This window comes from Puntigrus tetrazona, chromosome 22, assembly GCF_018831695.1.
Source record: "Puntigrus tetrazona isolate hp1 chromosome 22, ASM1883169v1, whole genome shotgun sequence".
Lineage (NCBI taxonomy): Eukaryota > Metazoa > Chordata > Actinopteri > Cypriniformes > Cyprinidae > Puntigrus > Puntigrus tetrazona.
In genome coordinates, this window is record NC_056720.1 from 14769267 (window position 1) to 14782264 (window position 12998).

General features: G+C 34.4%; 3 protein-coding genes across 6 annotated transcripts in view; 2 read left to right on the plus strand and 1 right to left on the minus strand.

Moving 5' to 3' along the window:
- anos1b (anosmin 1b) overlaps positions 1-1973 on the plus strand; it is a 55232-nt gene extending 53259 nt beyond the window's left edge. For all 4 annotated transcript variants that reach the window (XM_043222332.1, XM_043222334.1, XM_043222333.1 and 1 more), the window contains exon 14: positions 548-1973. The gene's annotated coding sequence lies outside the window, so the exon portion shown is untranslated. The remainder of the gene's footprint in view (positions 1-547) is intronic.
- A 746-nt stretch (positions 1974-2719) lies between these two features.
- On the plus strand, positions 2720-10281 carry senp5 (SUMO specific peptidase 5). Its single transcript, XM_043223112.1, has 9 exons — positions 2720-2865; positions 4501-5282; positions 5363-5468; positions 7231-7378; positions 7469-7516; positions 7607-7684; positions 7842-7979; positions 8050-8184; positions 8681-10281. Exons 2-9 carry the CDS (start codon positions 4625-4627, stop codon positions 8813-8815), a joined length of 1446 nt encoding a protein of 481 aa, XP_043079047.1. The 5' UTR covers positions 2720-2865; positions 4501-4624; the 3' UTR covers positions 8816-10281.
- Positions 10282-10777: 496 nt separating this feature from the next.
- On the minus strand, positions 10778-12994 carry ncbp2 (nuclear cap binding protein subunit 2). The gene is made up of 4 exons (XM_043223116.1): positions 12785-12994; positions 11877-12058; positions 11248-11386; positions 10778-11052 (listed from the first exon to the last, which is right to left on the minus strand). Exons 1-4 carry the CDS (start codon positions 12857-12859, stop codon positions 10981-10983), a joined length of 468 nt encoding a protein of 155 aa, XP_043079051.1. The 5' UTR covers positions 12860-12994; the 3' UTR covers positions 10778-10980.
- Between the last annotated feature and the right edge of the window lie 4 nt (positions 12995-12998).

Consider the following 12998-nt stretch of genomic DNA (forward strand, 5'->3'; position numbering starts at 1 on the left):
TGCAAAAAAATATATAGACATTCAAAATTTTAAAAGTATTAACAATATTAAAGACAAAAATATATAGACATTCAAAATTTTAAAAGTATTAATAATATTAAAGACAAAAATATGCAAAAAAATTTAACAGAAAGATCATCAGCCAAACTTAAAAAAAAAAAAATAATAATAATAATAATAATAATAATAATATATGTAATAAATAAAAAAAAAAACATTAGAAATGAAACATTAATTTGTAAAAGCCATAAAACATGTTTTATTTTATAATAAATAATATTAGTGTTAAAGCTATCGAAACAAATAGGTCTATATATATATATAGAATTTGGATTGTTGTGTTTGCTTGTGTTATAAAGCACTTTTGAGAAAGTTCCCTTCTAAAGGCGCTAAATAAATGTATTTTTACTATTATATTGGTATGCCATCATTTTGAATTTTATCTTATAAATATTACATTGTTTCTATTTACATAATGTTTATGAAATCGATTTTTTCATAAATCAAACAAACAAACAATGGCTAATAATGTTATATTTTTTTACAGATTGAGTAAAGAAGTGAGGATTCAAGCTACTCATATGATACAGTGCTTGTGTTGTTCCTCATTTGGAGAGATGTGTCTGTTAAAGGACTAAATCTAAAGCACTCTTCATCATCAAAGAGACAGTGTTTGCTGTTATGGAGTCGATGAGCACTCACAGCATACAAGAGTGATCACAGAAGAAAACAACACAGAAGTGAAGTGCTTTAGATTGGTGTACTGTAATATATGAATGTTAAATAACCGCATTATGCTTTTCTTCTGTAAAAATGAGAAGCACTGATGTATTTAGTATGTAGTTGCATATAGTTATGCACCACTTAATTTTATTAACATTTGTTTTTCATACAGAATTTTAATGTGCTTTTTACTCAGTATGAGTGTCTTAAAAACTTGTGAAACCCCATGTGAAAAAATACTATACAATACTATATAATGTATAGTAAATACGATAGTGTTTTTGAAACATACTATAGTAAAGTGTATTATACTGTATATATTATAGTGTTTACAACACTTTGTAAATGAATGCTACAGCATACTGTAGTATTAACTATATTGAACTGATAATAAATACTGTAGTATATTTGAGTTTTTACTACAGTAAACTGTAGTGTATGATGTACCCTATAGTAGAAAAGTAGTAGGTAATTTGTTTATTTTATTATAGTTTTAATATTACCAAAGGAACTATAGAATTACCACAACACATTTGCTATAGTATGGTTCACAAAACAAAAATATTTACTATAAATTACTATAGTATTTTTTTTTATTCTTGGGTAAATTGGTATTATTTTACATTACACTGATTAATTTAGAAGACACTTTTTTTCAAAAATGCATACATCATATATATTTGATCACATTTCCTCTGTTAGAATCAAACTCATGATCAGCGAAGTTCATTTTGCGAACAGTTTACACAGATACAATTCTTTCTTCTCATGATTTATGAATAATGCCTAATATAAATATTTCTAATTGAACAAGTAATGTAATATAGTACATTTCAGCACTACTTTTCTAACCTGGTTATCAACTATGTCCGGAATTAATCTCAGATTACGCATGTCTGGTTTTATTTATTGTGAATATAATTCATTAATCTCAAGCAAAACAAGTTTAAGACTAAACTTTCTATGACAAATCGTGAGATATGTGCCTTATACTGTATCAGTTATATCAGGCTAGATCAGATTGATTTATTGCAACTTGTCTCTGCGTTAACTGTCCGTCTGTCTTTACTAATCACTCAAAGCATGCAAACAACAAATGAGCTGAGATACTGCTGCTTTAATAAGCCACGTTTTCATGAATTTTGATGTATCTTTGTACAATACAGCATACAGTTTTTGTAAATATTGAATTTGATGTATTATCTATGGTTTGTTGACATTACTAATACACTAGGCTAAATGTAGCTCCACTTTTCGTTTCTGAATATGATCTTTAAGAGAATATAAACTGAATAGACAGAATACAGGTATACTCCAGTAGACTCACCAAGATCATAAAAACAGTTTGCTCTTTGAACATACAAAATGGCCAGTTTTTACATATAGTAAAAAAACGTTTTTATTATTTGATTCATTACAGAAACCATTAGGTGAATGTTCCATTTTATTTATTTATTTTGCAATGATGGGATCGCTGCTTTTGAACGTTTGGAAAAAAACATATGTAAAGCTCAAAAACACAAAAATGCTTAATTAATAAAATATGCAGAAATAACATTTTTGGCAAATTATTAAAAACCATCTTTGAACAAACATTCTATTAACATTAGCCTACTGGAAAATGTTTGTTCCAAAAAATATGCCACGTTAGCTAAAGTTTTGTGAGTTTCCTGTAAGCTGGGCAGAAACATAGCATTGTAAATAAATGAAGGACAGCACAACCAGAATTTGTTCTCAATGCTTTTTGTTACCAGACTGTAGCCTAATATTTAGGCTATAAAACAGAAAATCTAGTCGAGAATTTATGAATGTAGAATATGTTATTTTGAAGGGTAATTTATACTTGAAATAATATAAATATAAAATATAACATTTAATCATCGTGTCCTTTTATAGTTGTGATTAGAGACATTTATTAAAAAAATAAACCAAACTGGCTAAAACCTAGATTTGCTTCCCGCTAGATGCCGCTAAAACGCTTTGGCGTGTGACGTCATCGACATGCGCCTCGCTCGTTCGGCGACCATAACAACGGCAGATAACCCTCACTTTTATCGACATCATTGATAGTGCAATATTGATCGGGATTTATTCGCACAACCTATAAGGTCCTGCACACCTAGTCCCTAAGACCGACACACGGTAAGGCTGTAAATCACAGACGTCTGCGCTCTTTGTGCGCGAGGGCTTGACAACTGGGTCTTGTGTTGTGTTTTATTGTTGAATAAAAGATCTCTTCAGATCTGAATCATTGATCATCACTATCTCCCTTCAGATCATTTTTGCTTACAGCTCTCCTGGGGGCCGTAGAGTTTTCATGTTCTCATTTAGTTTAGTATACGATCAGAATATCACAGTCATTTTTTTTCATATTTGTAAGTAAAACTGTCTGGTTTCCGGATGATCCACTTGTTTTACTGACTTAAAACGAGATTTACACCAGTACTATGGCTAAAGTGTACATTGCTATTCATTGAAGTACCTTTTTTATTTAAATACCATGGTGCACGTTTATAATAATAAGTTACAGTAGCCTATATATCCTGGTGTCCCTCATTAAGCTGTGCTTCTAACATGTATCATAGTGATACCATGTAAATGCAGTATTATAAAAATATGATATAATGATTGTGTTTGACAGTGGACTCTTTTAAAATACCATTCGATTGCTTTTTTTTTTAGAAATAACAAATATACTTGACATTGCTTCATCAGAAAACGTGCAGCCAAATGCAGCCGCAAAATGATAATAATCTAAGCATGAAAAAACAACTAAGACACTTTTAAAACAGCATATTCAGTGTTTAGCAGAGTTTGCTGTGCAAAAAAAAAAATATTATGTGTGTTTGTGTGTTCAAATTGTGTAAAAATGATAATGCATGTACGGTCTACACTACCAGTCAAGTTTTTGAACAGATGCTTTTTAATGCTTCTCCAAGCCTACATTTATGCGATCAAAAAGCAGTAAAACTGTAAAATATTTTTACTATTTCAAAGAAATGCTTACTATACTATAGTATTTTATAATTTATGTCTATGGTCAAACCTGCATTTTCAGTGTCATTACTCCAGTCTTCAGTGTCACATGATCCTTTAGAAATCATTCTAATATGTTGATTTGCTGTTCAAGAAACATTTTTGATCAATATTTAAAACCAGTGAGTCCTTTTTAGGATTATTTTTTTAATAGAAATATCCAGAGATCAGCATTTATCTAAAATAAAAAGCTTTTGTAACATTCAAAACCATTCAAAATTTTGGAGACAGTTTGGAAAATAAATTATAGAAATTATATTTTTATTTAATAATAATACTTTACCATTTGTAATTGATCAAAAGTGATGAAAAAGACATGAACAATGTTATTAAAGATGTCTTTTTTTAGATAAATGTTGTTCATCAAAGAAACTAGGGGAAAAAATCTGCTTTTATGTTTTGAACAGCAAAGCAGCTTATTAGAAAAATATTTATATATTTATTTATATATATATATTTATAAATAAAAAAATTATATATATATTTTAAATATATATTTTTAAAATAAATATTTCATACATTTTTACTGTACTTTGGATCAAATAAATGCAGGCTTGGTGAACAGAAGTGACTTTTTAAAAAAAATCAGTAACTCTTGACTGGTAGTGTGCATGAAGTTTAAACAGTTTTTTATGCTGCTCAGACCAATAACTGTTTCCCACCACACTATACTCTTAATGCTTTTTCTGCCAATTTAATCTCAAATCACTGAGATTGTTTTACTCTCTCTCCCTTTAATAGACATTTTTCAAAGTATCAGAAAATTCCATTTCCAGGATCTAGCATCTGTGTGTTGATGGAGGAATCTTGCTAGAAACACAGAGCAGGTGGAGTGGCTCCTGGGAGGAATGGGGTAGTGCTCTCAATGAGGGTCCCGGCAGCAAACAGCTCCGTTAGGGCAGAACCGGGCGAGATGCCTGAGAATGGACGCTCCAGAAGAAAACGGGTGCCTAAGACATGCGATTGCTGCGGGTCCCACGGCAAGCCCCACATGCCGGGACACCAGCAGGTGTCCAAGAAACGCAGCCGCAGGAAGAAAGAGTTGCTGAGCCAAGAAGAAGAGGTGGCGGCAGAGGAGGAGGTGGTGAGCTCGACCGTGGCAGACTCTGTGGTGACTTTAGAAGTAGACACTGCTTCTGAGATGGACGAGGCTCCATCTCCAAAAGAGAAGGCAGAGCTGTCCCAGATCGAGGGAGGGAGTAAAAGCATCATAGTGGTGAACGGCCTGGAGAACAGCGCTCATGTGCATTCCAGTGACACCAAAGAGCTGAGCACTTCTGTCACACCCAATGACTTGATGAAGAAACCCCCTGATTCTTCACTGATCGGCGTGGAGCCTGACCCGATGGAAACCGAGCAGCCCGGTCTAAGCGCTGGAGTAAACAGGGCTTCCTGGGACCATCACTACTGCAAACCCCTCTCTGAGGAAAACAGGAGCTGCCTCGCGGAGGAGATGGGACAGCCCCGGCCTACACTGCCTCCAGCCGAATTCACCACTGAGGGCATCATCGAGTGCATTCATGGTAGTGTTCAGATGAGTTTGAGAGCTTCTAATGATTTCTGGTGTCTTTGTTTTGTTAACTAATGTGCTTTTATCTTCTAGAATTCCTGGAGCAGTTCTATGGGAAATATGGAAGCTTCACTCCTTTGAGTGATAGCGATGTGCTCCATCACCTGAATAAGACATTTCAGGCTGATCTAAATGACAGGTAAGTGTGGCACTAAATCCAAATCTATTTGATGTTTTTTTTTTAATCAGAGAAAGGAGGAACATGTCCCTCAGAAAGACCTCTGGAGGTCAAATAAAATGTCAGATTTCATGTGTTTTGACTAGTACTGTCAAACGAATAATCATATTCTAAATTAAAGTTATATATGTGTGTGTACTGTGTATGTTTATTATGTATATATGAATACACACACTTTCATTTACATATTTAAAGACAACATATCATGAAAATCTGACTTTTCCTAATTTTAAGTGCTATAATCTGGTCCCCAGTGCATCTACCAACCAAGGACGTGAAAGAGTAACCCAGTAACTTTGTTTTAGTAAGCCTTTTTCTGCATGCATCTAAAAAAAAAACATAATCTGATTCCACTCCCTTTGTGATGTTGCAAAGGGATGTCATTATAATAATATCAGCCCTTAATCTGTACATTTTCACCTGCTGCACCATCATTTTGATTTAACAAACGAAGACGGTATACCAGTTGTAATGCAATGGCAAACGTTTAAGCAAAACATGCCAAATGTTCTGTCTTTGGGTGCACAGACAAGCACAGAACACTACTGAGTCACAGCCTCAGTGGAGAAAAGAGAATAGTGTAACTTGTGTGTATGAATGCTAAACTAAGTTCTCACATGCTGTGACAGCCACTTTCTGGCTTTGTGTTTTGGATGTATCCACTCAGAAAACCGTATATCATAAGTTTAAACTAATATGGTTTAAAATGCATGGTTTAAAATGATTTCAGTGCAATAAACATTAAAATCAGAACCAAAAAATATGTTTTTAGCAGGTAGGAGATGTAATGGCGCAGCTGTATTCTGGAAAAGGGGGTGGGAAGCAAAAGCTCCTTTGCATTTAAAGAAACATGTACAGAAAACGTCTTTCTGCTTCCACTAAAAGTATATATTTTCAAAATGATAAAATAAGTGAGTATTTTGAGCCCAAACAGACACCAGACACTTATATTACATGTTGTAAAAAGGGGCATAATATGTCTCCTTTAAGAAAAATGTCTATAGTAGTGCTGTCAAATGATTTTGAAATGAAAATAAACATTTTTGTTTACATAATAAATGTATGTGTACTGTGTGTATTATGTATAAATACATACACAGTTGAAAATATTTACATGTGTATATAATATCATATAATTTGTATTATTTTAAATTATATTAAATATATAAACATAACACATTTTTCCTAAATAAACGTGTGTATTTCTATATACTTAAAAAATATACACAGTGCACATAGTATGTAAACAAAAGTGTTTATTTTGGCTGCAGTTAATCACGATTAAACGTTTGACAGCACTAGTATTTTTTTGACCAAATAAAGCCTTGTTGAGCAGAAGACACTTTCTAATATTTCTAATAAACTGAAAATATTAAACTGACCCTTAAATTTGAAATAATTTTGTAGCATTTGTAACAATTTTTGGTTACGGGGAAATTACACATTTACATACTGAGTAATACTAATAAGTTACATGTACTTATTATATGGTTAGGGTTCTGATTATGGTTTGGCTTAGGTTACTTGCATGTAATTTTACTTAATTTATTAGTATAACAGTTATAATAGTAACATGTAAAGTACATGTAACGTGTAATAAGGACATTTTTTCATGTGACTTCGGTAACAGGTTTATATTTTTGACCATCAATTTGTACACATTTTGTGGTAAATAGATTAAAGTGCACTAATTTCACATTGTATTCTGTGTAATCTTCAATAGGATGAAGCTGATAACAAAAGAAGTGGCCAAGTACAGGGCTGGTCTGGCCTGTGCTCCTATGCATTTTGTCCAAGTGACCTACAACAAGCACACTTTGACCTTAGATGACCTTTCAACACTTGATGACCAAAACTGGGTCAATGATCAGGCAGGCCTCTTTGAAGTCCATGTTTATAAGCAGTATATATAGTACATGTACCCTAAAGTCATGCAGGATTTGATGTATGTGTTTTTATAGGTGATTAACATGTATGGAGAACTGATCATGGAAGCTACAAATCATAAGGTACTGTAATGTGTTATGTCGCTCATTCAGCAAATTAATCAGTGTTGTGTTATTTCCTCTTATAATTTCTGATGCCTTGTCATTTTCTAGGTTCATTTCTTCAACAGTTTTTTTTACCGACAGTTTGTAGGAAAAGGTTATGAAGGAGTGAGACGATGGACCAAAAAGGTGAACAAAATTAAACAATTTTATAATAAATGCAGAGACCGTCCCTGTAATCAAATCGACGATAATCGCTAGAAATTAAGTGTCCCCAACTAAGCATGCCAGAGGCGACAGCGACAAGGAACCAAAACCTAATGTTGTCTGTCCATATTTTGCTTAGGTTGATCTGTTTTCTAAGACACTGATCCTGATTCCTCTCCACCTGGAGATCCACTGGTCACTCATAACCGTGGACATCTCCAAGCAAAGCATCAACTTCTACGACTCCCAGGGAATCCTGTTTAAGTTTGCTGTGGATGTGAGTGTTTTTGAAGGGTGAGTCAGACTGAAATCCTCACAGAGACATGATGTGTGACTCTCATTCACAGAACATCCTGAAATATATCCTGGCAGAAGCAAAAGAGAAGAAACAAGCCATCTTTCAGAAGGGCTGGGAGATAGTTGTCAACAGGACCATTCCACAGCAGAAGAATGACAATGACTGTGGGGTTTTTGTCCTGGAGGTAAAAACTTTTTTGCATAATAGAGCTGGGTGTATTAAGGATCCCATATTGTCCTCCATTGTGTGTTATGGGGAGTGTTCCTGGTTCCAGCTGATCTAATTAATGCAGCCTAACAATCCTTTAATGGATTTAAATAATAGCATATTTGGTGTTATGTGTAAGGTAGATTAAAGAGAGTTTAATTTAGATTTAAACTGACAAGTGTGTGTCTGCTTGCCCAAGGGACATTGTTCCAGAGTTTGGTTGCGAAATAGGAAAAGGATCTGCTGCCAGCAGTCAATTTTGATATTCTAGGTATTATCAAATGTGATAAGAGCCTGCTCAAGTATTGAGGGATTTATAAGTAATTAACAAGATTTTAAAATCTATCCGATGTGTAATAGGCAGCCAAGGTGAAATTCAAATGTGATTTTATTGTATTGCAAATGTTTTAGCAGAAACAAAACAAAACAAGTGATCTAAATTGATAAAACTGAGCATCTTTTTCATTTGGCAGTACTGCAAGTGCCTGGCATTTATGAAGCCACTGCTGTTCACTCAAGAGGACATGCCACAAGTCCGCAAGAGGATCTACAGAGAGCTGTGTGACTGCAGACTGTCTGACTGTCTAAACCAAGACAAAGCCACATAGACTCGAGACTTGCAGACTGGTGTCTGGATGAGGGAAAGAACTTCACAGCAAGACAAAGAAACCCAAAGTTCTGGTCAGGCAAAGCTGGAAGTTCCCAATATTTGAGCCTGTCCGATCATTCCTGTCGGTTTGCTGGAGTTCTAAAGGTCAAGTTTACCTCGCATTAGATCGCGGCTCAGATGTTGCCTTTCTCCAGCATCCAGCGTTTAAAAAAAGCCTGTGACGACCTCTCAGAGAAACAAACAGAAGATCCTCAGCAATGGAGACATTTTTCTGTTTCTGGCAACCACAAAGATTCAAAACCTCACAAGTGTGTTGATATTTTCTTTTTACAAGTGTTTTATTTTAAATTTCATTTATAACACAGCCATAACACAGATTACATGTTTCTATCAGGTTTCTTTTTGTAAAGAACTTAGTTTTTGTTTTGCAGCATGAAACTTGAAGGACTTTGTAGTTTATAAATGTCACGCCGTTATTGAGGTACAAGAAGCATTTAATGAATGTACTGTTAAACACCAGAATTCTACTTGTGCAGTCAAACTTGTAACTTGAAAGCTAATTTTGTGGTGATACTCTTAAAGTCCTGGACCAGATTGCTTTAACTTTTGATCACCCTTACATACTTACTGTTCCCAGATGTTTCTAATGAAAAAGCAGCAGGATTGATGCTTAATATCAGGCTGCTTGTTGTAAACCGCCAGCATTATTTGGCCATTCTGTTGTTGCAAACTGCTGTTCTTTCACTTCTGAGCACTTTTCGTTGTTATTCCTCAAATGCATCGGCGGTTAAAATGTATTTTGTAGCAAGTAGATTTTTGCGTTAATTGAAGTCAGTTAAAGGTCATTTTTAAATTAGCACAGTGCGGTGAAAGCTGCAGGTTTCTGCCTTTTTATTTGTTCTTTTTAATGGTGAAGACTGATCTGAAAAATTCAATCGAAACCTGCCGTCCTGTCATTGGATAATACAAAAGCTGAAGTCCATGCTAAATTTGGATCCCAGAATGCATATAATTAGTACAGCAAATAAAAACGTGGTATTTGAAGTTCATAGTATTGATACGCAGACATTTCCTTTGGCCTGCATTCCGACCCAAGTGTGTATCATATTCATGCTAAAGGAAATTTTTAATTATCCAAATCGAAACAATAACTTGTGCTATCAGTAAACAATTTCATGAGATGTGAAATCTGTGAGCAGAATAGGTGAATGCTGATAGTTGAGGTTGTGTGTGCTTGCGTCATCTCATCTTTTCTGTGTGACGAGCGTTTTTCTACCTTGTGATGCAGTTTGGTACAAAAATATGTCAGGATAGTAAATTTATACTTTTGTCAGTGACCCCACCATTCAAGAGCGATACTGTCATTTAGTTACTTGAACCAACGAATCATAACCTCAGACTGAGTTTCTGACTACTAGTTTCATCCTTATTTAAGAATACATAAAACCATATGTTGAATAACCAGTGCTGTGTCTGTTATTGTGTTTTCAGATGGGTATGAAAGCAGACGCTTAACCTTCACAGAATGCTATTTTTCACCTTAGATGGCCAGTGTTAACAATTGTTGCAACCCTGTTATCCAAATTCAAGACATATCTAAGTAGTTTAGAATCCTGTTTTAAGTGATAAAATAGCTTTATATACATTGGAATGGGTTGAAGTAATGGCTAAAATTGATGCAAGGAAATAACACACATGCTTCATTTACACTTATTAGCCTTAGTGCTTAACCTTTTTTTAATTCCATTTTTTATAGTGCCAGTAGTATGAGCCTTTTTCTTTTTTTTTACATTAGTGCTAATAATTATGCAGTGCACTATTCTGATGACCAGACATTACCACAAATTTTTAGTGGAATTTTTTGTGTCAGACTAACTTAACTGGCAACACATTTTACATCTGAACTTATGCATGCAGCAGATGGTGGGTTTATCAAGACAAACAGTGAATCTCTTAACAAGACATTTTATAAAACTGTTTATTAAAAAAAAAAAAGACTGCACATGCCAGTTTCCTGAAGCACTAAAGCCTAATATGTACATCAAACACACAAAAAAAAATGTAATCCGTTTCTGAGCACCCCATCATAATCCAGTCCATATTCATTTTCAATCAAATGTTTAAAAAAAAAAAAAAAAAAAAAAAAAATGGCAGGAGGCATGTTCAAGATTTCTGCACCAGCTTCCCATAACCCCCTCTGGCGGGGTCATAGTCCTGCCTGTACTCATCTCTGACCTGGAAACACAAAGAGCAGGCCTGAAAAACTGCTCTGTCAGATTTATATTACATTGAAACAGAGCCACATAATTCTAGATCATGGAAAATAACACTGCAGTGTGTTACAGTGGGGTCCAAAGCAGAGGCATATCATATTATACTATAATTAAAATACTTAAATTCACTTTAAATTTAGTGTGCTTTATCACTTACCTGCCCGCCTGACTTGCCTCGGCCATACTGTCTGCCCTCTTTAAAGCCTGCATCCCAGTCCGTTCTGATAATCCGGTCATCCAGCCGTGTACCATTAATAAACCTCATAGCGTGCTCAGCATCAGCGCGAGTGTAATATCTTCACATTAGCAGTTAAAGAACTGTGACGTACAGCAGAAGTCTTCAGAAATTCAAATGTGACTGAAATCAATGGTGTTCGAAGTTATTATAAAGAACTAATGTAGGAAATTAAATAACTTCATACTAAATCTCAAGCACTGATAAGGAGTGATGCAAAAGTTGTAAGTGATAGAAAGGTCATAGAAAACTGATTATTTCTAAACCCATTTTCACACACAGAGCACATCAAACATGGTAAAGGGAAGCTCAATTATGCATTGATTATTTTATCGAATCAAATGTAACACAGGAACAGACATGATTTAGGTTTATTTACGTCTGAGGTGAGTAAATGGCAGTTTTGGTGGATTGTATCTTTAACAAAAAAATATTTAATTGTTTCAATTGAATTGTCAGCAAGATAATGGTCAGGAAGAAAAAGAAAATCAATGACAGCATTTTTAAAAAAGCAGCATTTCGCACCACCTGGTCCTTAGTTGAAAGGATACTCAACGAAACAGAAACCGCAGGCAGTCTTCTTGACTTTATCGAGACCAATTATGATCCTCTTGACATCTCCGCTCTTAGAGAAGAGCTCATGCACCTGCTCCTCTGTGGTGTAGAAGGACAGGTTTCCCACGTACAGTGTGCAGCTCGCCTTCAGCAGCTTCTCCTGCTCATAACGGTTACCCTGCAAAGAAGACGGTTTAAATTCTCCTGTGCATTCAGATCAATTCCAAGATGCTGTTTGAGCAAAGAGCACTCCTGCACAATTCTCTCTATCATCAACAGTATAATCTTTAAGAACACAATGGCTTTGTTTTGAAACAAAACACACTTTTGTTCAGCAGGGACACATGAAATTTAAAGTGTTACAGAAGATTTCCATTTTAAAAATCAGAGTTCTGTAAAAGATCACACAAATCATATCAAATCAGCACATTAGAATGATTTGATCATAAAGACACAAAAAGGCTGCTGCAAACAGAGCAGTCATTATAATAGGCATAAAACATTAAAATAAAAAATAGCATTTGTAATTATACTTCCAGTATATCAGTTTTATCAATTAAAGCAGGTTTGGTGAATAAGACCGTATCTTACATACCGTTTTAAATGAACTGTATACATTACATTTATTAAGTATTAAACACTGGATCTGCTCAAGTAATGAATATAATAAATACTGAATATTTATGACCCAAGGACTGCTTGACAGAGAGGTAAAATGTAACGTGAAAGGTTTTTATAATTATTAACCGAGGAACATAATCTATACACATTTGCAAAAGAAATATATTAAATAAACAATTACGTTTGTATAATCTGAAAATGAACAACAAAAAACTATAATGTGAAGGGGGTAGACAAAATAAAAGGTACCCGAATGCTTATCAGAAGGAAAAACCATGCTTACCTTAAAATGTTGGTCTCTATACTGGCTTATATCCACATATGAGTCGCTGAAAAGAGCATTTAATTTAATAGACATAGTGAAATGAATAAAAATAAATTCAGATTCAAAGAAACTCAATGTTTTTAAATCAGCATGGACGTAAAACCGGAAACGCGTCTTTCTTCTTTCAGTTCGCGGTGCATTACCTTCTTCTTCTTTCCATTTTTACGGCGTT

Excerpts from the sequence above, each read along its gene's own strand:
- ncbp2 (XM_043223116.1), bottom strand. The coding sequence starts at position 12,859 with ATGTCTATTAAATTAAATGCTCTTTTCAGCGACTCATATGTGGATATA. Across the intron at positions 12,059-12,784 it reads ATAGAGACCAACATTTTAAG|GGTAACCGTTATGAGCAGGA; the intron begins GTAAGCATGGTT and ends TCTTCTTTGCAG. Across the intron at positions 11,387-11,876 it reads TGCGGTTTCTGTTTCGTTGA|ATATTACACTCGCGCTGATG; the intron begins GTATCCTTTCAA and ends GCTAATGTGAAG.
- senp5 (XM_043223112.1), top strand. The coding sequence starts at position 4,625 with ATGAGGGTCCCGGCAGCAAACAGCTCCGTTAGGGCAGAACCGGGCGAG. Across the intron at positions 7,980-8,049 it reads TGTTTAAGTTTGCTGTGGAT|AACATCCTGAAATATATCCT; the intron begins GTGAGTGTTTTT and ends TCTCATTCACAG. Across the intron at positions 8,185-8,680 it reads GTGGGGTTTTTGTCCTGGAG|TACTGCAAGTGCCTGGCATT; the intron begins GTAAAAACTTTT and ends TTCATTTGGCAG.